The 26,808-nt window shown below is 35.5% G+C and overlaps 1 protein-coding gene across 9 annotated transcripts; it reads left to right on the forward strand.

Moving 5' to 3' along the window:
* The first annotated feature begins 1,108 nt into the window (after nt 1-1,108).
* On the forward strand, nt 1,109-22,219 carry LOC123884424 (F-box/LRR-repeat protein 2-like). 9 transcript variants are annotated; one of them, XR_006800765.1, is made up of 5 exons: nt 1,109-3,016; nt 3,225-4,491; nt 4,675-4,760; nt 21,807-21,884; nt 22,064-22,219. XR_006800765.1 is itself a non-coding variant. In XM_045933517.1 (2 exons), exons 1-2 carry the CDS (start codon nt 1,217-1,219, stop codon nt 3,008-3,010), a joined length of 1,506 nt encoding a protein of 501 aa, XP_045789473.1. In that variant the 5' UTR covers nt 1,109-1,216; the 3' UTR covers nt 3,011-3,218. The 9 variants fall into 9 exon arrangements, 1 of the variants encoding a protein (XP_045789473.1); XR_006800767.1 differs by having other exon boundaries at nt 3,225-3,457; nt 4,211-4,760; XR_006800766.1 differs by having other exon boundaries at nt 3,225-3,329; nt 4,211-4,760.
* The last annotated feature ends 4,589 nt before the right edge of the window (nt 22,220-26,808 follow it).

Genomic DNA, 26,808 nt, shown 5'->3' on the forward strand with positions numbered 1-26,808 from the left:
TTTCGACAGAATATAAGCCTTGCTTAAAAAAGTGCATTTGTACATGATGGATGTAGATCAGTCATATTCACTTTGCGGAGCTTACCAGCTTTTGACTTCTCAGGATCCAGTTACCTTGTCTGTAGCGGAAGATCTCATTTAGCACAAACAGGTTTCTTTGAAGGTGTTTTTGCGTGGAGATTTCTTCAAGACATGATGCCAACAAAAGCAAATTTGGTAACCAGAGGCATTATTTCACCGACAGCTCAGTGGTTGCGTAGGCATTGAGACGGTCGTCACTTATTTTTCACATGTGGTACTTTTGGCTCCTTATGGTCGCCAGTTTGGTCCTGGATTGGTTTTTCTTCGTTGGACCCTCAAAGTCCATCTGACCATTTTCTTCCGTTCGTTGACGCAGCAGGTGGTCGTCGAGCATGATAGTCTTTTTTGTAGCTTATTTGGCTCATTTGTGTTTGGGCTCTATGGAATGAAAGAAATCATCGCATCTTCAGTAATTTAACAAATATGTTATCTCAACTATTGGACAAAGTTAAAATTGACTCCTTTTAGTGGTTGAAGTCGACGAATGTGACTCTAGTTGCAAACTTACACAGTTGGTGGTCGAATCTCTTGTTATGTTTGGGAATCGACTAATTTTTTTTCATGCTATATGACACTTTGTATAACTTTTGGTAGTCTTTTTCGACACACCTTGTGTTGAGAAAGCTATTTGGTCTCTGATGTATATATGATTCATTTTGGTTTGTTAATAAAAAAAAAAACTGGGATTAGGCCCCTTTTGTATCTAAAAAAAACTATATTTTTTTTTTTTTTATAAAATTTATATTTACACACTATGTATATAAAGATAATACATGAGTTTTTGTGTGGACTTTTTATAATACCAACAATATCCTTGATTTTTTTAGTAACAACAAAATTTTTTTATTAACAAACTCACCATAATGTAACAAACAAAAATTTATTAAAAAAATCACCATAACATAAAAACATATTTTTTTTTGGAAATAAGGTAGACATTAAAAAAACAAAATATCTTATATTAAGGAGCGGATTGAATATTTAATGCAAGATAAAAAGATAAGTTAGATAGAGGCACCGACATAATATTTAGGTTGTTTGTTGAAGAGGAATTTTAGGTTATTTCAAAGCTATATATATATTAACTAGTCTTTTGTTGAAAGAAATAGATAGATACAGTAGATCGGAAGCTGCTATGGCAATGGCAATGGCATCATCAAGCAGAAAAAGAATGGCGTCGTCAGATATACCCAATGATTGCTGGGAGTTGGTGGTATCTAAACTCCTGAACGATAACGAGATCGATAAAGTGGAGGAGCGTAATCATTATTTAGAGACACTATCTATGGTATCAAAACAACTACTCTCAATAAGCAGCACTTTTGTGAATACCTTCAAATTAATTTCAAATCCATCATCTCGCCTCTTCCACAGGTTCACAAACCTAACCTCCCTCGATCTCTCCACTTTCCACGGCGGCGACATCAACGCACTTCTCTCCCGAATCCCTCCCGCTTCTGTTTCCCGACTCACATCCCTTAACCTCTCTAACCACCCGACCTTCCCCAAATTAGGGTTACAATCTATTATTCTCAATAATAACAACAACAACCCTACATTCAGATTGACCTCTCTCATCTGTTCAAATATTGCTTCTCTCAAATTTACTGATATAACCTTCATTGCACATTCCTTTCCGTTTCTCCAACATTTGGATATCAGTTTCGACGGAGGAGGAGACGACGACTGCATCAAGGAGGATTATAACAATGCTCTAAATCTTGTTGCCAGAAAGCTTTCGAATCTCCTCAAAGTTAATCTCTCAGGTAATGTCTACGTTAATGATTCGTCGTTACTTGAACTATGTATCAACTGTGAGTTTCTACAAGAGGTGCTTATATTGCATTGCCCTTTGATAACACATGCTGGTATTGCTTTTGCAATACGCCGCAGACCTAGTTTGAATTCGCTTTCTATTAGTAACTTTAGGGAGGATCCAACACAAATTGATGACTTTACATCCTATTTCATTGATTCATTGGCCACTTTGAAGAACTTAACTTGTCTTGATTTGTCTTTTTCGGGTATCTCTGATGTGTTGCTTTACTCTATAGCACTTGATCATCTTCCTTTGAGGAAACTTGTTCTCCAAGGTTGCTATAATTATACTTACACTGGTATCTCTTATCTCTTGTCCAAGCGTCCGTCTCTGCAACATCTAGATCTTCGACACGCAGTGTTTTTGGATGACCAGCGTTTCAACCACCTCTGCCAATTTTTTGGTGAATTGGTGTCTATTAATGTCGGTTGCTGTGACAAGCTCACCAATTCATCCTTCTTTGCACTCCTTACCAACTGTCCTATGCTCGCCGAGATCAGAATGGAGTCCACAAAAATTGGAATTGGTCCAACACCGTCCGTGGTGGATTTGGTTGTATACCCTCAAGTCAAGTCTCTCCATTTGGCTTACAATTCAGCTTTGGCAGACAAACACATCAACATCTTTGGTTTCATGTTTCCTAAATTGCAACTTCTTGATTTGAGCTTTTGCCGTCACATATCTCAACAACATATTGCTATACTATTAAAGAGATGTAATAAGATCAGGCATTTGGAATTTGCCTGTTTCCCACAAGCTAAGCCATTTTCCATCGACTTTGATGAAGCTTCCAACCTGGAGGTGCTGAACTTGTCGCACTCAACAATTGAAGATGAAGAACTGTATGAAATCTCAAAGTTTTTCCCTCGCCTTCTGCAACTCGACCTGGGACATTGTTATGATGTCACGGACAAGGGAGTTGGGCTAGCTGTAGAAAACTTCACACACCTCAGAGAGATTAATTTGCGACAATGTCGTAAAGTGTCTACTAATATCGTTTCCTCAATGATATTTTCCAGGCCGTCATTGAGAAAAATAACGGCTCCGCCTCATTTTCGCCCCCGTGACTGTGATAGGAAACTCCTCTTTCGACAATGTCTAGTTTTCTAGTATTCTGTAAGTGCTTTGTTCGAGCAGTAAGTTTTATGTTTGTTTTATTTGTTGACAATGTGAACTTCCAATTGATTTATTCTGTTACTGGTAATATCATGTGTATAATAATTGCTATTTTTGAATAATACATTTCATAGTAGAGTTCATAAAATTACTCTGATTTTGTTACATAGAATGTGAACATTTCTTTTGACGTGCAAAAATGTTGTAGGATCCTCATTCATCTTGGCAGAGCTTTGAAATCTATATTGAGGGATATAACATCTGATCGCTACGGTAGAAAACCTATTATAATTAGAGGGGTTATTAGCACAGTGTAAGTATATATATATGTCATGTGAAGGGATCCTTTTCTTTGCCTTCAAGCTAGCTAGACTCTTTATGTTTTGCTATGACCACAATGGTGTTTGCTTGATTTCTGTGTCGTTTTCAACACGTTGTTTGGTGAGTTAACCCTCTGACTTGTGAGTTATTGTTAAAAACAAAAAAAATTATTGAATCTCTGTAGGTCATCCATATTTTAAATAAGCCTTGCTTAAAAAGGTGCATTTCTACATATCTTATCAGGCTGTGTTGTTTGGTCTTGTGATGGTGTGGTTCTATTTTGTTTTGGGTGTCTTGCTGCGTCGTTTTAATCGTACTGTATTGATTTTAAATGTCATTTAATATAATTTTGTAGATATATATTATTTGATCCTTCTAGGTGTAACTCATGTGATGCCATGGTTTTCATATATAAAACATGTAGTTAGTCATCAGTATTCAGTATATGTTGGTAAGTGCTAAATGTATATACTTATAATGAATGTTTGGCATATACTTCTTTTTTATATATCTATCTGTCAACAATCACCATTATCCTAGGCAAGTCGAGTTTTCATTGTTAATTAAGCTTTAAATTAAATATAAGACTCGATCCATATTATCATTGAACCAAAACCTATTAGCACGGACCATGTTGGAAAAACTTAAATAGAACTTATTAAAAGTAGGTTCCACGAGTTCCTTGTGCAAAGCTTCCTTGTTGCTTGAAATTGAAATTTTGTTAGTGATCATAGTGTTATGTTTCAATAGCTAACACATTCACCCAAATGCCATTCCAAGTATAGAATCAGATTCCATAGTTGCTTCTGGTAGAGATCTTAGACATGGTTTTATATATTTGGCGAATAATTATTTGTTTCCTCTTATTTTCAGGATAGGGATGTCTTGTAGCTACTTATGGTTTGAATATGAATGTGCTTCAGGGTGTTTTTTTTCTTCTTATATTATTATTATTATTATTATTATTATTATTATTATTATTATTATTATTATTATTATTATTATTATTATTATGATTGTTGTTGTTGTCAACCCTTAATGTATTAAAATCTTGCATAAATTTGCTGTCTTCTGTCCATTATGCAGATTTGTTTGGAGTATCATGTCCATGTGGTTGCCTTCTTGCTATTGGCATGAGAATCTCCTATTTCTAGGTATTGTCGTGTTGCTTAGTCTTGTGATGGTGTGGTTCTATTTTGTTTTGGGTGTCTTGCTGCATCATTTTAATCGTCCTGTATTGGTTTTAAATGTTTTTGCAGTGTTCATGTATGTATCTTTGTAGCTAATTATGCATTGTTTAGCCAAAACAAGTTTAGATTATCTGCTTTTTTTTATAGGTTGAGTATTGTCTAAGATTTGTATCTTGCAGAGTATGGATAAATGTCCACTACATACAATATAGATTCTCTGCATTTTTTAACAGGTTTGAGTCCTAACTGGTTTAAACTATAATGATTTTATCATACATTTCAAAGAGTACGTTTTACTTCTAGACAAAATTATTTATGTTATAATTCCTTTTTAGTCAATTTGATTCACATTATTTCTGTTTCCAATATAAGGATAAAAAAGGTTGTGTTTCCAATAACTTAAGGGAGGTTTGTGTCTATTTTAAAACTAGAGGAAGTGTCTGTGTCATTTAAAGAAAACTCAGGGGAGGTGAGTGTAGTTTGCCCTTAAATAAATAAATTCATTTATGATTTGTGTTATGTTGATTGGATATCGATTGACTTTCTTTATGAGAGAAAACTCGTGATTATATCATATAAGGGCCAATTTATGTCCTATTTAAATTGACGTATTTGAATTTATTTTTTATTTTTTTTTTTTTTTGAAGAAGCTAAATTAGCTCACCCAAATTGGCACCAGAGAGAATTGAACTTCAGAAGAGGAGCACACTCTCAGGTCTCAAGCCAATACCAATACACCAACCCAAGTGGGTGTTATTTGAATTTATCTATTGATCTCAAGTATTTGTAAGACTGTTTCAACGAACTTATAGAAGATGTTTTCTCTCCCCACCTCCCGTGAATTTTTTATACCCCCAATATTTCAATTTTGCCCTTGCAGAAAAATTCGGTTCGCAGAAACCGAATTTTTACTAGTGCAAATTCAGAGTAAATTTCGATTTTTAGAAACTGAAATTTGTTTTCAAGGCAAAAAAAAACTTCGGTTTCTACAAACTGAAGTTGTTTTCAAAGGCAAAATTGTACCTTTAGCTTGTTTAGAAAGTATATAAATCTCTTTTGTAAGGGTTGAAGTACCCCTAGTACTCCCTTATATTTATATACAACTATTGCTTATCAAAAAAAAAAAAAGGCAAAATTGAAATTCAGGAGGATAAAAGATTCAGCTGGGAGGTGGGGGAGAGAAAACATTCTTATAGAAACAACTTAATTATGACAGGGTCCATTTAGCTTGGACCAATTCATGTATTGGTCTAAATTACACCACTTTTTTCCACCTTGGATTAAATCATTCCACCAAATTTTATCATGGTCTAACAACACAAAATTTGACTCATCAACTCTGTATTTGTCTCTCCTTCCTTCTCTCTCCTTTGCTAAATATAGATTGGCTTAATTAGTTTTTTGGTCCCTTAAAGATATTTTAGGTTTCACAATGGTCCCTTAAAGAAAAAAAGGTCAGGATTGGTCCCTTAAAGACACATATGTTTCTCGATTGGTCCTTTCCGTCAATTTTTTACAAAAAATGTTAGTTTTAGTAAACTGAATTGTGGATGTCATTAAGTGTAAGTGGTCCACCAAAAACCTTATTAATTTTTAAAATTTTAACAATTTGAATTTTTTGTTATATTTGGAGTTAAAATTTAACGGGAAGGACCAATATGGCAAAAATATATGTCTTTAAGGGACCAATCCGGACATTTTTTTCTTTAAAGGACCAATCCGGACCTTTTTTTCTTTAAGGGACCATTGTAAAACTTAAAATGTCTTTAAAGGACCAATAGACTAATTAAGCCCTAAATATATGGTTCTTTAGAGAATTAATTGCTCAAAAATCAAAAGGAATGCCTCTAATCACCATTCCTCTGACCAAACTTGTGGATTCTGGTGCTAGCGAAGCTGTGTCAAATTTATCCTTGAGCCTCTTTAAGGCATTCAGAAAACTCCGTTTGAATCTTACTAAAAGACTTGATTTCTGCTTGGTTAATCTACCATGGACGGTGTTGGACCAATTCCAATTTGTGAGCAAAGGACAGCTGGTAAGGAGTGCAAGGAAGGATGAATGAATCGGTGAGCTTGTCACAGCCGCTGACATTAATAGACACCAAACCTGCAAGGAATGTACAGAGTTGATTAAAAAGCCGATCATGCAAAAAGTTTGCACGTTGAAGATCTAGATGCTGCAGAGATGGACACTTAGACAAGAGACTAAGAGTAGAGATACAGAATAGTTATAATTGTAGCAATCTTGTAGAATAAGTTTGGTCAAGGAGGCGATTGAAGTGCTAGAGCCTTAAGGTCCGTTTGGTTAATAGAAGAGATGAAAGGGGAGGGATTTTAATTGAAGGGAGGGAAGAGGAGCGGAGAAATTTTAATTATTTATGTGTTTGGTTTAAAATAGAAGAGGGGAGAGGAGGTAAAGAATTTCGACTACAAATATGTTAATATGTTTGATTCGGAGGAGGAGGGGAGAGATTATTAAATTAATTTATTTTTTTATCCTTATAATCTTATCACAAATTCACTTTCATGAACAATTGAGCAGAACATGAAAACTCGATTAACAAAAAAAAAAAACTGTGATAACTCAATAACCAAAAACTCCATAAATAATGAAACACAAAAAATTTAACAAAAAATTCATTGTTAAAAAATATTAAAGCACTTCTAATACATTACAATAAAAAGAATAATTATAAAACAGTATATTAAAAATAAAAATAAAAAACAAAATGGTTAGAAAATTACTGTACAAAATAATAGAAAACATGTTTGTTACCAATGTTATAAATGAATAAGCTTAAGTAACAATGCTTAAAAAAATTAAACGTAACAAAAAAAATTGAAAACATAAGAAAAAATGTATTCGTGTAAGGTATAAAAAATATTACGATATAAATATCAAGAATTAGCACAAAAAGGGTTGCATTGGATATTGAAAGTACATATGTAACAAAATGATTTGGAAAAAAAATTAGAAAGTTGCAAACATAATTTTTTTTTTGATATTTTAAAATAATTATGAGGACAATTATGTCAACATAATTAAAATTAGGGGCACGCTAAACAGTGTCACCAGAGCACTTGTTAAGCATAAAAAAAACTAAAAAAGGAAAGTAAATGATAAAGTTAATGTTAGAAAGATAATTTTTTTTATTAATGTTTTTAATGTATTAAATGCACAAGTTTCAAAGGAAAACTTCTATATTATTATGTTTGGAGCACATGATAGGATATTGACAGGATAGGATAAACAGTTGGATAAGGATATGATAGGATACTGATAGGATAAACACTAATCCTATCATGTGTTTGGAGCACACATGATAAAAAATATGATAGCATTATGTTATCATATCATGTGTTTAGTGCAACTTAATATTGACAATAAAAAGGGCACGTTTAATTTGGTGCGCAGGATATGATAATGACATGATATGATATAAAGCAGGATAAGAATAAGATATGATATAAGAAGGATAGCAGTTATCCTATAATGCGTTTAATGCACACGGGATAACAAACATGATAATTGTCATATCATGTTTTTAATATATACTCTCGCATAATAATATGATAAAATATAGGCTTAATTGCACATTTGGTCCCTTGTCTTTATTTTAGGTTTCAAGTTGGTCTCTTATCTTTTAAAAGTTTCAAATTGGTCTCTTATCTTTTCTTTCGACTAACGCTGTTAGATGTAGACACGTGGCAAACAAAAATTGGGGTAAGGAGGAATTTTGCTCCTCTCCTCCCACCTCTAAAAATTGAACCAAACACATTTAACTAAAAATATTTCCTCATATTCCTTGAAAAATTTTGTCAAAAAAAATAATATTTCCTCACATTCCATCCCATCCTCTCCAAAAACCGCCAACCAAACACACCCTTAAGCATCCAATCAATAACGGAGGTCGGTCTATTTCTTTAAATAGAGCAGATCAAGAGTTTTTTTATAAGCTTATTTAGCTAAAAAAAGTCGGACTTTAGGCCATTAAAAAAGTGTTTTAGATCTACTAGACCGATCTATTTAAATAAAGTCGAATTATATTTCTACAATTATTATTATTATTATTATTATTATTATTATTATTATTATGTCTTAAAAAAACTATTATTATTATATATTAAAATTCGCACGTTGATTAAATTATAAATCTATTAGCTTTTTTTTCAGTATAGTTTAAGTTTATTAATTCGTTGTGTAAAAAAAAAGTTTATTAATTCGCATTAATTTTTCACATATATAAATGTATTATTATAAACTAAAACTGAAATATGATGTCATATGTAGTCAAATTATTTAAAATATCATGTTAAATATATAAAAAAAAAGTTAAATCTCATTAGTTTATTAGTTCATTAGTATATTTAAAAATATATATAATTATTTATTTAAATATGTTCATATGAAATAAGTTTTTAAACATGTTCATAGGCCATGTTAGGCTTTCAAAAGGCCAAACATAGACCTAAGAAATAAGCCTATATGACTAACCACAAGTCGGGCTTGACAAAGCTAGCTCGGCCTAGCCCATTCCAAACCCTAATTATATTAGTGCATAGACTCACATTCAAAATTGTATACACATGAAAGTAAAGGTTCTCCGAGTTATGGCTAGACTCACACTTTAAAACGTGGAGAAGTGTAAAATATGTGGTTGGAAATCTAAACCCCTAATACTATCTCTCAATCTCTCATATCAAGTGAGTTATACTCACTAGCGGGCCAGGCAGGCGCGGAACTAACTTATGTAAAAAAAAAAAGTTACGTCTTATGTTACGGTGAGTTTGTTAATAAAAGATTTTTGTTGCTAAAAAAATGTGTCTTATGTTATGGTGACTTTGTTAATAAAAGATATTTGTATATTTTTATTGCTACTAAAAAAAATCAAGGGTACAGTAAAAAAAATCAAGAGTATTGTTGGTATTATGAAAAGTCCACGCCAAAACTCACGTATCCTCTTTATATATAGTATAGATATAGAAGTATAGATATAGATATAGATATAGATAGATAGATGTACCATAGAGATAAAAAAATAAAAAAATTCACCTCAATTTTCCTAGAGGTACTTGGTTCGAAACTTGACATTAAAAAAAAAAAAATACAATTTGTATATCATAATTTATCGGTAAATGTTAACCCGGGTCAGTTACACTAGTTATATACATACTACTCCGTCCCATAATATAGGCAAAAAAAATATTTTCACACTTATTAAGAAAAGTAAAATATGATAATTTCAAGGTTGACTTTTTGTGTGTTTGTTGAATAAGTTTCATGGGAAGATGTAAAAACAGTTTTTATTGGTTATTGATTATGGGGAAAAGAAGAGAGAGAGTAAATTAAGTAAAAGTTTATCTTGAAAATGATAAAAGTTAGTTTTTTTTGCTTATAATTTGGGACATGAAAAAGTGATTTTTTTTGCGGGACGGAGGGAGTACATGCTGTTGGAACAAAATTGATTTAAAAATGTTTGCCCCTAAATCTATTAAGGTTTTGATGATAACAAAGTATTAATAAACAATTGGAAGGACTAAAAATTTAATTTAAGTGTGCAGATATTAGCTTAAGATAAGCTCTGAGTGAAGCTCAGAAGATTTGCATTCAGAAGTTTACAAGCGCTCAGAAGATGTTGAACTTCAGAAGTTACAACCTTCAGATGATGAAGTCGTCAGAACTTCTTAAGTGTCCAAAGCTTCATCAACCTCTGAAGATTTTCTTGAAGTCTGTGAAGATTCTCTTTTGCGAGTCAACTCTTCTACCAATGAAGAAAATGACCTTTCAAGCTTGATCAGAACAGCTACTCTCATTTTGTCTGTCCACTCTTGAGAACGTGGGACATCAGACTTGTTAGCTGAATAAGGAAAGTCTTCTCTGCACATGGTCAAAGTATCTGAAACTCTTACTCAGTTTTAGAAACAACCAAACTGCATCAAGACAAGTTGCTTGAAGACAAAAGGCTATCTACTTCAACGGTCATTTCTGCAACGACTCTTTTCTAGCTGGATCAGTTGTATTAAAACAACAAGATTATCTAGGATTTAACACGCGCTGAACAAACTCTGAATTTTGTGTATACAAGCTCTGAACCTCTGATCTAGTGTTTTTGCACTTGTAGTTCAAATACTTTGTATTCATTGTATTTGCTCTGTTAGGTTCTTCTAAGAGCAGTTGTATTCTTTCAATTATTTACTATCTCTTGTACTTGAGGAAACTTAAGCTTGTGTGCTTAAGTGAGAAGTCTTAAGCTTGTGTGCTTAAGTGAGAAGTCTTAAGCTTGTGTGCTTGAGCATTGTTGTGAAGTCTCTTGCTTGTGTGCTTGAGCATTTGTAATCTTGTGTGATTATAGTGAACTCCCTTGGAAGTGCAAGGGGACTGGACTACTCTCGTTTTGTGAGAGGAACCAGTATAAATTGCTTGTGTGCTTTCTCTCTCTCTTTATCTTGTTATTACTTGTGTTATTTATCCGCTGCTAACGTAGTTAAGTTAAGAACTTTGAAAAAGTTTTAACTTAGCTAAAACACAATTCAACCCCCCCTTCTTGTGTTTTCACACCTTCACATGGTACCTCAATTTTGAAATCAATCAAATCTGTTGGATATTTGAATTGGCTTAATTTTGCTAAAACAAATATACTAACAAGATGTTGGAAAACATGTTACAACATCATATTTATTCAAGGAAATCTCGCGCATTTATGAGAGCATCTGCTATTTATGGAAATCAACTTAAAGAGCACGCTCAATGGAGATTTGATCTGATCAGGAGCTTTAAGGATAAGACAAACTTAATGGAATAGCTGGATGACTTATCCTATCATATAAAGTCCTTTAAACACTTTTGGAAAGTCTTGATATATCCTTAATGAAGATTGAAAAAGTATCAGATCATCCTTTATGATTCTCAAGGAGCGTCTGAGCATTTGTGAAGAAAGAGGAGCGTGCCTAATCATTATATATATGAAGACCAAGCTCAAGACTAAGTATCTCAATTGAAAAATATTAGTTCACATATTGAGTCTTTGTTGAGTCTTTTATTATTTGATTGTAATTCTTGCTTGTGGATTCTATAACACGAGCTAAGAAGTAAGTTTATTAGTTTAAGGTTACTCCTAAGCTTTGAAGTACGGAGTTTACCGTGTGTGATTCACTTGAAGCTTTTAAGCAAAAGTGAAGTGTTGTCTTGGCAAGTTGTCGCCACATCTTTCCCAACATTGTATAATCAACACAGGTTGTGTTGTGTGAGTGGAAGTGAGATGGGATCTCATGTCTAGGAGTTCCTAGGCAGAAGTTGCATGAGTAGTGTCGAGGTTATAAGGCGTAAACCAAGGGTTTGCTGGAGGTCTTAGTAACTAGAGCTATTAGTGGATTTCCTTCCTGGATTGGTATCCCCCAGAGTAGGCAGTTGGCTGAACTGGGTTAACAATTACTTGTGTCATTTATTTATTTTCTGTCAGTTTTTATATGTTATATAAGATGTGCCAACAATAGAAAACAACACTGTTCACAAAGTAGTTGTTGGGACATCTTAGGCAACATCATTCTAGTGATACCAGAATTTCAATTGGCATCAGAGCAGGCACCCTGTTCTGTTATTTTGGGTGAGCTCCAGGGAGAGTACTTTCTGGTACAATGGATAAAGAAGGAGGGTCAGTGTCTAAACCCCCCTTACTGACAGGTCCTGAGAACTATGATTATTGGAAATCTAAAATGGAGGCTTTCATTAAATCAATTGACAGCAGGACATGGAAGGTTGTATTACGTGGATGGGAACCACCAATGGTTCTTGACAAAGATGGTAATAAAACTGATGTTAAGAAGCCACATGATGAATGGACAAAAGATGAGGATGATCTGGCACTTGGCAACTCCAAAGCCTTGTATGCAATTTTCAATGGTGTGGATGCTAACATGTTCAGGCTTGTAAAGAGATGTATTACTGCCAAGCATGCCTGGGAAATTCTGAGAAAGGCTCATGAAGGAACATCTAAAGTAAAGCTATCTAAGCTTCAGATGCTCAAAACTAATTTTGAGAATCTCAGAATGAAGGAGGAAGAAACCATCCATGACTTTCAGATGAATGTGCTTGACTTTGCAAATTCGTTTGATGCACTTGGAAAACCTATCTCAGATGAGGAGCTAGTTGGAAAAATACTCAGATCTTTGCCTAAAAGATTTGATATGAAGGTGACAGCCATTGAGGAGGCTCATGATCTCTCAAGCCTAAATTTAGATGAACTCATAGGATCACTTCAGACCTATGAAATTGGTTTGAACAGAAGGAATGAAAAGAAAGATAAGAATCTAGCCTTTGCTTCAAAAAGTGCTGCTGATGATTTACAAATTGAATCTGAAGGTGAAGAAAGCTTAGCTGAGTCTATGGCTATGCTTGGGAGACAGTTCAACAAGTTGATGAAGAAAGTGGATCAAAGGCACAAGCCAAATGGTCGATTCAACAACAACAAACAGTCCAGCTTTCAGAAAAAGACAAATGAAGATGAAAGAGGAGTGAAATGCCACGAATGTGAAGGTTTTGGCCATATCAGACCTGAATGTCCAACCTTTCTAAAAAGGCAAAAGAAAAGTCTTGTGGTTTCATGGTCTGATACAGATTCAGAGGAGGAAGAATCTGCCAAATTTGTTAATGTTTTAACAGGAGTCTGTGTATCTGACTCAGAATCATGTGATGAGGAGGTAACTTATGAAGAACTAGCTGCTACTTACAAAGATCTTCATAGTAGAAGTATAGAAGTTTGCAAAGCATTGGAGAAACAAAAGAAGATCAATGGCAAACTGCAAGCTGAGAGAAATGACTTACTCATGAACATTAATAATCTCAACATTAAGGTTGAAGATCAGAGTAGTCAAATTCAACAGTTGGAAATGGAGAAGTCTAACCTCCTGTGTAAAGTTGCTGAACAAGGTGAAGAAGTGACCAAGTTAAATGCTGACTTGGATCAAGTCACAAAAGTGGCTAAAATGATGACCAAAGGTACTGATGCCTTTGAGGAAATGTTACAAAGACAAAACTACGGGAAACCTAAGCCCATTGGTTTTGAACATGAAAGAGTAAAGCAACAGATGAAGTTCAACAATGCCACTATACATACTCCAATCAACAACACGTTTGTGTCAGGAGGATTGTCGCAACATCTTATGGAACATCCTGTGCCCAGGTTCTATAACTGGACATGTCATCATTGTGGAAGGAAAGGACATATTAGGCCTTTCTGCTATAGACTGCACGGATATCCAAGGAGAGTTCATCAAGAATTCTATACTCCTGCCTTTCCTAATGTTACAACAAGACAGGAATGGAGAGAAAAGAAGAAGATCACAGGTCTAATAGCTCATACATCCTTGAGAGCTTCTTCAAGAGAAACATGGTACTTTGATAGTGGCTGTTCTAGACACATGACAGGTGTTGAACACTATCTTGAAGACTTGAAGTCATATGCTACCAGTTTTGTAACCTTTGGAGATGGAGCCAAAGGAGAGATCAAGGGAGTTGGTAAACTTGCAAACCATGGCTTACCAAAGCTTGATAATGTGCTGCTTGTAAAAGGGCTTAAAGCTAATCTAATCAGCATAAGCCAACTTTGTGATCAAGGCATGAAAGTTAACTTCACAAAAGCTGAATGCCTAGTTACAAACGAGCAAGGAGAGCTGTTGATGAAAGGAGTATGGTCAAGAGACAACTGCTATCTCTGGATCCCTAAAGAAGAAGATGTACCAACATGTCTTATTAGTAAAGAAGATGAGGTAAAGTTGTGGCACCAAAAACTTGGCCACCTGCACCTCAAAGGGATGAAGAAGGCAATAGCTAAAGAGGCAATCAGAGGTCTTCCAAAACTCAAAATTGAGGAAGGAAGTATATGTGGAGAATGTCAAATAGGGAAGCAGACAAAGATGTCGCATCCAAAGTTGCAACATCTTACCACAACAAGGGTTCTAGAATTACTGCACATAGACCTGATGGGGCCAATGCAAGTGGAGAGCCTTGGAGGAAAAAGGTACGCGTTTGTCATGGTAGATGACTTTTCAAGGTTCACATGGATTGAATTTCTAAAAGATAAATCTGAAAGTTTTGATGCATTCAAAGAACTTTGTCTTCAACTCCAAAGAGAAAAGAACTCTGCTATTGTTAGGATACGAAGTGATCATGGTAAAGAGTTTGAGAATGCAAGCTTTCTTGAATTCTGCATCTCTGAAGGAATCAAGCATGAATTCTCAGCTCCAATCACACCTCAACAAAATGGTGTTGTTGAGAGGAAGAACAGGACAATACAAGAGTCAGCCAGAGTGATGTTGCATGCAAAACATCTTCCATATCAATTCTGGGCTGAGGCTATGCATACTGCTTGTTATATTCACAATCGTGTCACACTCAGAACTGGAACTTCTACTACACTATATGAACTGTGGAAAGGCAGAAAACCAACTGTCAAACACTTTCATGTGTTTGGAAGTAAGTGTTATATCCTATCTGATAGAGAGCACAGAAGAAAAATGGATCCTAAAAGTGAAGAAGGATTGTTTCTTGGATACTCAACAAACAGCAGGGCCTACAGAGTTTACAACCAGAGAACTAAGGTAATAGTAGAATCTATCAATGTTGTGATAGATGATTTGACATCTGCTAAAACATCTGATACTGAAGATGATGTTGCAACAACTTTGCCAACATCTGAAGAAGCTGTAGCAGAAAAGGAATCAGATTCAGATGATGAATCAACCATTCCTACACCTCGCCCTGTGAGTAAAGTTCCTTCAATAAGAATACAGAAGAACCATCCCAAGGATCTCATCATAGGAAATCCTAACCAGGGAATTGCTACAAGAAGGACAAATGAAGTGGTTACTAATTCATGTTTTGTCTCAAAGGTTGAGCCTAAAAATGTAAAATAGGCTCTCACTGATGAGTTCTGGATAGAAGCCATGCAAGATGAATTAACTCAGTTTAGAAGAAGTGATGTGTGGGATCTTGTTCCTAGACCCAATGGTGTTAATGTTATAGGCACAAAATGGGTGTTCAAGAACAAGTCAGATGAAAATGGTGTTGTAACAAGAAACAAGGCAAGATTAGTGGCTCAAGGGTACACTCAGGTTGAAGGACTTGATTTTGATGAAACATTTGCGCCTGTAGCAAGACTAGAATCTATTAGGCTACTCCTCGGTATAGCATGCATCTTCAAATTTAAGCTGTACCAAATGGATGTCAAGAGTGCCTTTCTAAATGGGTACTTGCATGAAGAGGTTTATGTGGAGCAGCCAAAAGGTTTTGTAGATCCTGCCAATCCTGATCATGTGTACAAGCTGAAGAAGGCGCTTTATGGATTGAAACAAGCTCCAAGGGCTTGGTATGAGAGGCTGACAAATTTCCTTGTTAGTCAAGGATACAGAAAAGGAGGCCATGACAAAACCTTGTTTGTCAAAGAACAAGAAGAGAAGTTGATGATTGCCCAAATTTATGTTGATGACATAGTATTTGGTGGAATGTCTGAAAAGATGGTGCAACATTTTGTACAACAGATGCAATCAGAGTTTGAAATGAGTTTGGTGGGTGAGCTAACATACTTCCTTGGTCTGCAAGTCAAACAAATGGAAGACACCATATTTGTCTCTCAAAGCAAGTATGCGAAAAATATGATCAAAAAGTTTGGAATGGACACTGCAGCACACAAGAGAACACCAGCTGCTACTCATCTAAAGCTAACCAAAGATGAAAATGGCATTGATGTTGATCAAAGCCTATACAGGAGCATGATTGGCAGTCTATTGTATCTTACAGCCAGTAGACCAGACATCACCTTTGCTGTGGGTGTTTGTGCAAGATATCAAGCCAAGCCAAAAATGAGCCATCTTGTACAAGTCAAAAGGATTCTGAAATATATAAAGGGTACCAGTGATTATGGGATTCTGTATTCCCAGACCAAGAACTCAACTTTGATAGGGTATTGTGATGCAGATTGGGCTGGAAGTGCTGATGATAGAAAGAGCACTTCAGGAGGATGCTTCTTTTTGGGTGATAATTTAATCTCATGGTTCAGCAAGAAGCAGAATTGTGTGTCTCTATCTACTGCAGAGGCTGAATACATTGCTGCAGGTAGCAGTTGTTCCCAGCTAATGTGGATGAAACAGATGCTGAAAGAATATAATGTCGACCAAGATGTTATGACATTATATTGTGACAACTTGAGTGCAATTAATATATCAAAAAATCCAGTTCAACACTCAAGAACCAAACATATAGACATCAGGCATCATTTCATTAGAGACCTTGTTGAAGAAAATTGTGTGGAACTTAAGCACATTGGTACAAGTGAACAGCTAGCTGACATTTTTACAAAGGCGCTTGATGCTAATCAGTTTGAATTTTTAAGGGGCAAATTGGGAATTTGCCTGCATGAAGATGCATAGCAGTTACAGCAGTTGAGGCGTGCAAAAGGAAACCGTTTTCTCTCCCATCAATTAATGCACGCTAATTTAGGGAAATCATTACAAACTTCCCTTAAATATGTCATCACACGCATTCAATTACTTTTCTCCCAAAATCTAGCTTTTGTTCGTAAACCCTATTCTCACACTTCTCTCATCAAACTCCATCTGTTCATCTTCTCCAACTTCAAAAACCTTCATCCAAACATGTCTGAATCATCACAAACTACTAAGTCCGGCCGTTCTACTCGATCAAAAGCAAAAATCGAACCATCGAAGATCATCAAAGACGCCGTCCCTGTTACAATTGTTCATGCTTCCAAATCCAAAACTCAATCAAGTGTTGCTGAGAAGAAGGTAAAGGGAAAATCAGTTGAAAAGATGAAAGCTCCAAAAGTAAGTGACGATACTTCCCCTTCTATTGATAAATCTGGTAAAGGAAGTTCTAAGAAAAAGAGAAGGGATTATAAGTCTAGAATTCCTCTTTCTATGTCTGATCTGGTTTTTGAATCGAATGTTAAAACATCTGAGCAAACAACTGAAGTAGAATCTCAGAACCCTAAATCTGTGTCTGAAGTTGTTGAAACACTTATTTCAATTGCTGGTAACCCTAATCAAGATAATTTGGGATCTGATGCTGAGAAGAGAGATCTGAATAATATGCCTGTTGATACTGAGATGGAAGACACTCCTACAGAGGTTGAGCCTAATATTGCTGAGAAATCACCAACAATTGCTGAAATGGTGGCTGAAAAATCAACCCCTGTTGTTACTGAAGAAGTTGTTATGAAGGATGTTGAAACATCCTTGAATGAGAATGAAGAAGTTGAAACTGCTACTGCTGAGGAAGAACCTGTGAAGGAAACTGTTGCTGAAAAGGATGTTGAGACAACTGCCACAACATCTGAGTCCACAGATGAAGAAACTGGAACTGCTGATGAGGGTACTTCTGATAATGAAGGGGACACTCAATCTGAAGAAAGTAACCAGTCCATCCCTACAGATGAGCAAGAGATTGAAGCTGACAAGCCTGCAGAAGCTGAGAAAGAAAAGGATGTAGTAGATGTTGATGATTATGTCACCACCAAGACTGCTGTAAAACCAACTGGTGGTATAACAAAAAGGTTGAGAAGCTGTACAGGGAAGGCTGTGGCCACTGCAAGCAAGACTCCTGCACCAAGAGTGAAAACAAAAGGTGTTGGACCTGTAAAAGGTTGGAGTAAAGTTCTATCACCTCCTGGCAAGAAGAAGGAGACACTGAAGAGAAAGAATGAGTCATCCAGTGACTCAGATTATGATGCTGCTGAAGATGTTGCTAACATCTCATCTCCAAACCCTAAGAAGGCTACTATTAAGAAGGTTCCTCAAGGAATTGAAGAAGCCCCCTGTGATAACATCTCCTTCCATCGTGCTGCCTTTGCACTGAGATGGGACTACATTTACCAAAGGAGATTGGCTGTTGAAAGGGAACTGACCAAAGATGCTCTCAAATGTCAAGACATCTTTGACTACATCAAGGAAGCTGGTCTGATGAAGACAGTCTGTGACTTTAGTCCCTGCTATGAGCTGCTGGTGAAAGAGTTTCTTGTGAACATCCCTGAAGAATGTGATAACCCACTGAGCAAGGACTACCACAAAGTTTTTGTCAGAGGTAAATGTATCAATTTTTCTCCTGTAGTGATCAATAATTACTTAGGAAGATCTGTAGAACCTAAGGCTGAATTAGAGGTTGCTAATGATGTTGTGAGTGCTGAAATAACTGCTGGTAAGGTTAAGGTCTGGCCCACAAAGAAGCTGATACCCACTAGTAAATTGAATGTCAAATATGCCATCCTCAATAGGATAGGGTCAACAAATTGGGTGCCAACCAAGCATGCAACCAATGTTGCTACAAACCTGGGTAGATTTATATATGCTGTAGGAACCAAGTTTGACTATGACTATGGGACCTTTATTTTTGATCAAACCATTAAGCATATTAGATCAACAGCTGTGAAGATGCCAATAGCATTTCCATCTTTGCTATGTGGAATTATCTTGGCGCAATACCCGGACATCAAGGTTGTGACTGACACACCTAAGAAGAGGGAATCTGGCTTTACTTTTCATCATAAGCTATTTGGTAATCACAATGTTACTGATCATGTTGGGACATCTGGTGCTGGAGCTGGTGTTATGACCAAAAAGGAGATTATTGCTGGTTTAAAGGTTCAATGTCAGGAAATAGATAAACAGCAGGCTGAGCTTGAAGAAAGGAAGAAATTGTTCTTGCAGATGATTGAAGGATTGGAAGCTGATGAAATACCTGTCAAAGCTAGTGCAAATGTGACTGCTACAGGTGAACAAAACAATGCAGATGAGGATGAAGGTTATGCTACTGCTACAGATGAGGATGAAGCCTCTGACAGTAGTGATGATGAATGATTTTGTAATCTGTTTAATATTTTACTGTACTTTGTTTTTTGGTTTGTGGGTGTATTTGTGCCCTGGATTTTAGCACCTTCTGAGTGCATGGTCTGTACTTTTAATTCTGCACTTTGGATACTTAACTTTCCTGTTTTGGCACATTTTGTGGCTAAAAAGGGGGAGTAGTACTTTGATTTGTTTGTTTCTGCTACATGTTGTTGTGTCTTTTGTTATGACATGTTTTTAAGTAGCAGTAAGCAAGTATTCAGGGGGAGTAAAAATTTTTTACCCTGAGATGATGCACAAGCTGATGAAGTCAGGGGGAGTTTGCTACTGAATGGATGCTGCCCTGATTGGACGAACATGTGCTAGAAGATGTGCTCCCATATGTCACAACACCTTTGATGACATATGACATATGATATATGTTTTGCTCTGATACCACGTTTTATTTTGCTCGAGGCTAATTGATGATAACTCCGCTGCTGCTGCCTCTGATGCATATATTTTCACCTATGTGAAATTTTGTTTAAATGATGCTCTAACATTCCTTCTTTTGTGTGACCATGGTGATTTGAAGGATTGCGCTTTTTATATCTCTCAAAGGTAATGGCCTGAAATTGTTTTAGCCAAAAATTGCCAAAGGGGGAGATTGTTGGATATTTGAATTGGCTTAATTTTGCTAAAACAAATATACTAACAAGATGTTGGAAAACATGTTACAACATCATATTTATTCAAGGAAATCTCGCGCATTTATTAGAGCATCTGCTATTTATGGAAATCCACTTAAAGAGCACGCTCAATGGAGATTTGATCTGATCAGGAGCTTTAAGGATAAGACAAACTTAATGGAATAGCTGGATGACTTATCCTATCATATAAAGTCCTTTAAACACTTTTGGAAAGTCTTGATATATCCTTAATGAAGATTGAAAAAGTATCAGATCATCCTTTATGATTCTCAAGGAGCGTCTGAGCATTTGTGAAGAAAGAGGAGCGTGCCTAATCATTATATATATGAAGACCAAGCTCAAGACTAAGTATCTCAATTGAAAAATATTAGTTCACATATTGAGTCTTTGTTGAGTCTTTTATTATTTGATTGTAATTCTTGCTTGTGGATTCTATAACACGAGCTAAGAAGTAAGTTTATTAGTTTAAGGTTACTCCTAAGCTTTGAAGTACGGAGTTTACCGTGTGTGATTCACTTGAAGCTTTTAAGCAAAAGTGAAGTGTTGTCTTGGCAAGTTGTCGCCACATCTTTCCCAACATTGTATAATCAACACAGGTTGTGTTGTGTGAGTGGAAGTGAGATGGGATCTCATGTCTAGGAGTTCCTAGGCAGAAGTTGCATGAGTAGTGTCGAGGTTATAAGGCGTAAACCAAGGGTTTGCTGGAGGTCTTAGTAACTAGAGCTATTAGTGGATTTCCTTCCTGGATTGGTATCCCCCAGAGTAGGCAGTTGGCTGAACTGGGTTAACAATTACTTGTGTCATTTATTTATTTTCTGTCAGTTTTTATATGTTATATAAGATGTGCCAACAATAGAAAACAACACTGTTCACAAAGTAGTTGTTGGGACATCTTAGGCAACATCATTCTAGTGATACCAGAATTTCAAAATCGCATACCACTTTCTCGTCTCCCTCCTTTCTTCCCCGAAAACAAAACACAGTATGGACCCTAGGGATATTCAGAAAAGTGATGAATGGTTTCGTCCTGGTTTTGGGGAAAGATTGAATCTGAACCATGAGCATCCAACTTATAGGATGTTAGACATCTTGGCGGAAGGTGTTCAGGCGGAAGGTCTTCTTCGTCAAATGCCTTTGACAGAAGAGGAACGGAACGCTATTCTTGGAGCTCCGGTGATCGCACCGCCGGCTGCACCAGCACTGCCGGCGGTGGCACCGCCAGCGAATCCCTAGATTTGTACACAGAGGAGATGAATTTACAACTGTCGTTGTAAATTCATCGTCCTTTTAACTTAATTTTGGTAACTTTTCATGTCCTTTCTTGCATACTCATTCTCTTATCTGTTGCATTGCATACTCAAATATTCTTATCTGTTCTTGTAAATTTCTTGTCCGTTCTTGCATACTCAATGAAAACGCATGAGATCGGTGGAATCTCCGTTCAACTGCGTTCCTGTTTGAAACCTAGAAATTTCGGGTTCGAGAGTATTTTCGATTCGTTTTTTCTCAATTGAAACATTAATTTTGACATCATATAACATAAAGAAAGAAAGATTTTATGCTTGTTTTATGCTCATAATTATTACCACTAGAACATTAGAACTATGAAGAAAGATTTTATGCTTGTTTTATGCTCATAATTATTACCACTAGAACATTAGAACTATGGAGAAAGTGCTTGTTTTATCCATCTATTTTCAACAATATTGGGATATTTGCTAAGTTCTACATGTGCAGGTAATTGGCTAGTCAACGTGGTTTTCTGAGTATCTTTTCCTGGAGAGAAGTTGGGCCAAGGATGAAAACACATTGAAAGTAAGTGTTACTAAATTTTACCTGGAGTATTATTTTGTGTCATGCCCATAATAATTAAGAGATTTCATTCTTGTGGTTGTTATAATGTTTTTTTTTTTCTTACTTGTGCATATAGTTTCCTCTCTTACTGCACAATCATTCTGATTAAATTTGGGAATCTCATTTGAATGTTTCATCAGCTTATTTGCTGTCAGGTATAAAGCGGTTGAGTGATTTCCCTCTTCCTTTTTGGTTGGCTCTCTTCGTAGAAAGAACACATTTTACAAATGTCAAACTATTAGCTGCTCATGAATATGCAACCTCCACTGGATTGCCTGTTCCTAGAAACTAAGGTGAAATATAATTTTTGTATTCTTTACTTACCATTATCAATGATGGTATCTGTTGTTTTATTGTAGAGAACCTCTGTGAGCACTCATGGTTATTTTGTTTCTTTAAAAACTGATATATATTGTCAACAAATTATTATCTGCAGCTGAGATAACACTTGTCATACCCCATTTTTTGACCGATCGATTTTTTTTACGTTTTTAGATGGTTTTTTTCTTACATCTGCAGACCTTAATCCCTGACACCATATAAATAGTGCATTAAATGCACAATTTCCGCGACAAGTTTCAGCTGCAAGATTTCTACAATCTGATCATTTTCAAATTTCTCCCATTCACTTTCAAACTAATTCCTACATTGCATAAACCCTAGAAAATGACATTTTTACCCTTAATCATGTTTTTTTTCATTTTTCACATTTTTATTTATTTTTGGTAATTCATTTAATTTGTTTTAATTCATTTTCATCACACACGAAAATCCCAAAAAATTCCTAACATTTTTCTTCTCATTTGAGGCCTAGAAACATCCTTTTAATTACAGCCCATTTCACCACACCATGTGATTTCATTTGAACCAAAATCACAAAATATATCATAAAACAAAAACTCTAAACTACCCTTTTCTTGCTCTCCAATTCAATCCAATCTAAACCTAATTTGTCATTATAAATAACACCCTTCACTGATGAGAGAGAAGGAGGACGAAATTCAGATCAAAAAATCACCAAACAACAACACATTTCTCTCATTTTTTCACCCTTTTCTTTGATTTTTCAAAACCCATTCAAACCACCTTCAAACTTGAATTTCTACAATCCACTAGCTTCTAACAACTTCCAGTAGCACAAAACAATCATAAAACACAAGCTCTAACCCATAATTCAGGTGAACCAAATGCTCAAAAACATCCAAAAAAAGATTGAAACGATTCTGGAGTTCTAGGCCACTATTTCACGTGATTTTTGTCGCTCTATGCTCCTGGAGACGTTCTAAAGCTTTCCCACAGACCCAATCAACCCAGTTCGCATTATTTTTCGTACCCAAAATTTTCATCTCAAACTTTATCTCATCATATTTCAACTTTCGGGCACTTTTGGAAGAAAATAAGGGTAGATTCGTGATCTACGAAGAATTCCGAGCAATTTGGTATATTTGGTTGCAATTTTCAGTCACTATTTGAATCGCCGGCGAAAGGACCACCGTGCCGGAATCGGCCTGCTCGCCGGAGAAGAAGGTGTTTCCGGTTCTGTTTTTTTTATTTTCTTTTGTTTCCAGTTTAAATTTAAGCCATCTGATTGATCAAACGGACCAGATCTGTCCTGATTTTTTTTTAAATATTATCCATCTGATCAATCAGATGACCCAGATATAAGATTGTTACTGTGTACCCTGTTTAGCTACTGCATTGGATTATTTTTGTTTGACTGTGAATTTTTGTTTGACTTCGTTGATGGGCCTTGGGCTTGGACTAGGCTGACTGTTATTTGCACCCCGCTTCTAATACGTTTTAATATTTGCACCCCCTGCTGCAACTTAATTTTAATTTGTTTTTAGCTTATTTTAAGAGTAGCTTTTCATTTCAATGACTTTTCTAAGTCATTTTGAACAAAATTAAGCTACTAAGATTTTAATTAGATTTTAATTTAATTCAATTGATTATATTATGTAATTAATGGCTCTTTAATTTTATTTTTGTTCAAAGCTTATGAAATAAGTGCTTTTGGCATAAGTTGTTTCTTTTAGCCTTGTAAAGCATGATATTGAAGCTTGAACTAACTCACTAACATATCAAAATGTTACACCATTTTAATTAATTGTTCTTTTTTAATTTTGTTTTGTTATTCACAAGCTTATGAGATAAGTGCTTTTGGCATAAGTTATTCTTTTAGCCTTTTAAAGCAGGACGTTGAGGCTTGACTAATTCACTAACTTATTAATCCTTTAACTTATATTCATTATCATGTTTTTTTTACTTATGTCTATTTTAATTATAAATTCCTTGATGCTTTAATATTCATTAATTTCATGCAAATCATTTCATCTCATGTTCATCCTGTGACATACTTAATTCCATGCATTTAAGTTTTATTTCTATCTTCACCAATGTTGTATTGTGTGCTATTTCCTAATTTTGGGTTGTATTGTGTGTTTATGGTTTTCTTAATTATGTTATTCATTTATTTTTGTTTTTGGACTTAGAATGTAATTAGGATTTAAATGTAATTATAAATGAGAATTTGCATTGCATTCTTGCATTCATATCATGTTTACTTCATTGCAAGGTTAGAATGTAATTAGGTTTTATAATGTAATTGCATTGCATGCATATTTATTTCGCTTTATATATATTATGGTTAGTTTAGGAGATGGATCCTCATTTTGATCCAACGTCATTATGAGGTCCATCGCGCGTAATTAGATCGTCGCGTTAAAATCAATCAATCGCGTTTTTTTAAAATTTGAGGTCAAAACCTCTTTTTGATGCGCAAAAACTTTTTTCACTCTTCTTCAAAATTGAGGTCAAAACCTCTTCAAAACCAAAAAACATTTTTCTTTCAAACATCAACCTTTCAAAAGCCACAAAAACATTTGCTTTTTTTTTCAAAACCTTTTCCAAAAACACCAAAAAAATCTTTTTGTCATCAAACATTTTCAATACAAAAGCACTTGGATTTCAAACCAAAGTTGCATTTTCAAACTCAATCAATCAAACTTCTTTTCTTTTCTTGAACTCTTGGATTTTAAACCAAGTGGTTTCATCACACTCTTTTCCTAAAAACCTTGGACTTCAAACCAAGAGACTCTTATCATTCAAACCATTTTCACAATAAACCTTGGACTTCAAACCAAGCAAGCGCGTCTTTTTTCTAAATCAAACATCAATCAATCCTAATCATTTAGACTTTCTTTCACCAAAACTAAAATTAACCAACCTCACATTTTATGCCACTTTGGCTTTTTCATCTTTAAAACCTTTTTCAAAACCATAAAAAACAAACCAACAAACAAATCGACTTTTACCCCGAACTACGGTGGTTTGATCCCTCGGGTACGTAGGCATGAGACTTGTCTCTCCAATCAAATAAAATCAACAAAAACATTTTCCCCTTTTTTTCTTTCTTTAAGCATTTTTCATTATCACTTTAATTCTTATACGTTTTTTTCAAAAGCAATTAAAATAAAGCGCGTAGATAGAATAAAAACAAGAGGTTCCTATAGAGTACTATAGATACATAGGGTGCTAATACCTTCCCTTCGTATAACTAACCCCCGAACCTTGTTCTCTAAAATAAATAGGGTTTTTTCGAACTTTTTCCCTTTCCCTCGGATAAAATTAAAGATCGGTGGTGGAATATCAAATTGCGATTCGAAGTTAATTAATAACTCGATATCCAAAAATCACCGCGACAGAAATGGCGACTTCACTGGGGACAACCAAGCGGGTTGAACCTAACTTGTTTTAAATTACTATTTTCGCGCTTTTATTCTTTTGATTGTAAATATTTGTATATATATACTTGGGTTTGCTCTGAGTGGTGAGATAAGTCCTAACCCGGGCTTGAGCGACACAATAAGATAGGACGGGGTGAAATCATAGTGACATGTCCAGAGTAGTCTGGATTATGAAGCACATGTGATAAGATCCCACTTGGTGGAGGCCTCATGACGATAGTACTCGTTGTCATGAAAAGTCATGATGATGGTATTATTTTCAATGTGAGTGTCCAGAGAAGCCGAGAACCTTTAGAATCACCTTTAACCCATCTTGGCCTTTTCTAGGACGTAGTGCGGTGGCTAAATCAAGAGTAGTCTTGAGATTAGTCGTCACGCGAAACTACACTCAAACGAGATTATCCCGTGGATGTTATCGGAACGAGAGTAGTCCCGTAACCCGGTAATGTCCATAAGACGGTCAATGACTTTGGGAACTTTGTAGAACCCGTAATGCAGGTACAAGTAAACCCTAGTACTTACCATATGGGAGGGCTTTTACCCTTAAACTCCATCATTATGTATCCCAACCTTCCATTTGTGCATTGAATCATTGTAACATAATCATGCATCCATGCATTCATTTCATCATAAGAAAATCTTTTTTCGAAGGACCTAAGAGAGTTATTTTGTAAACATTACAGATTATGGACCTAAAGAAAAGGAACACTAAGAAGTATAGTTTCAAGGAACCAAACCTTTCCCGACTAAGAGAGCTAGGAGCTCTAGTTCCATTCCCCGAAAATTTCCAAAAGCGATATGGGAAACTTTTGAGCATCCTCAATACAAATGTTGAAGAGGGAATTCTTAACACACTCATCCAGTTCTATGATCCAATTTACCACTGCTTTACTTTTGTCGATTATCAGTTGGTTCCTACCCTAGAGGAGTATTCTTATTGGGTTGGTTTGCCGATCTCCGAAAAGATACCTTATACCGGTTTAGAAGAATCTCCTGCACCTTCAGTTATTGCAAATGCTCTTCACTTGAAGACTTCGGACATAGTCTCCAATCGCACTAAAAAGGGAGGATTTCAAGGATTGACCTCTAATTTTTTATTCGGGAAGGCATTTTTGTTTGAATGATAGAGACATCTCTGG

This window comes from Trifolium pratense, linkage group LG5 (assembly GCF_020283565.1).
Source record: "Trifolium pratense cultivar HEN17-A07 linkage group LG5, ARS_RC_1.1, whole genome shotgun sequence".
In the NCBI taxonomy this organism is placed as follows: Eukaryota; Viridiplantae; Streptophyta; class Magnoliopsida; order Fabales; family Fabaceae; genus Trifolium; species Trifolium pratense.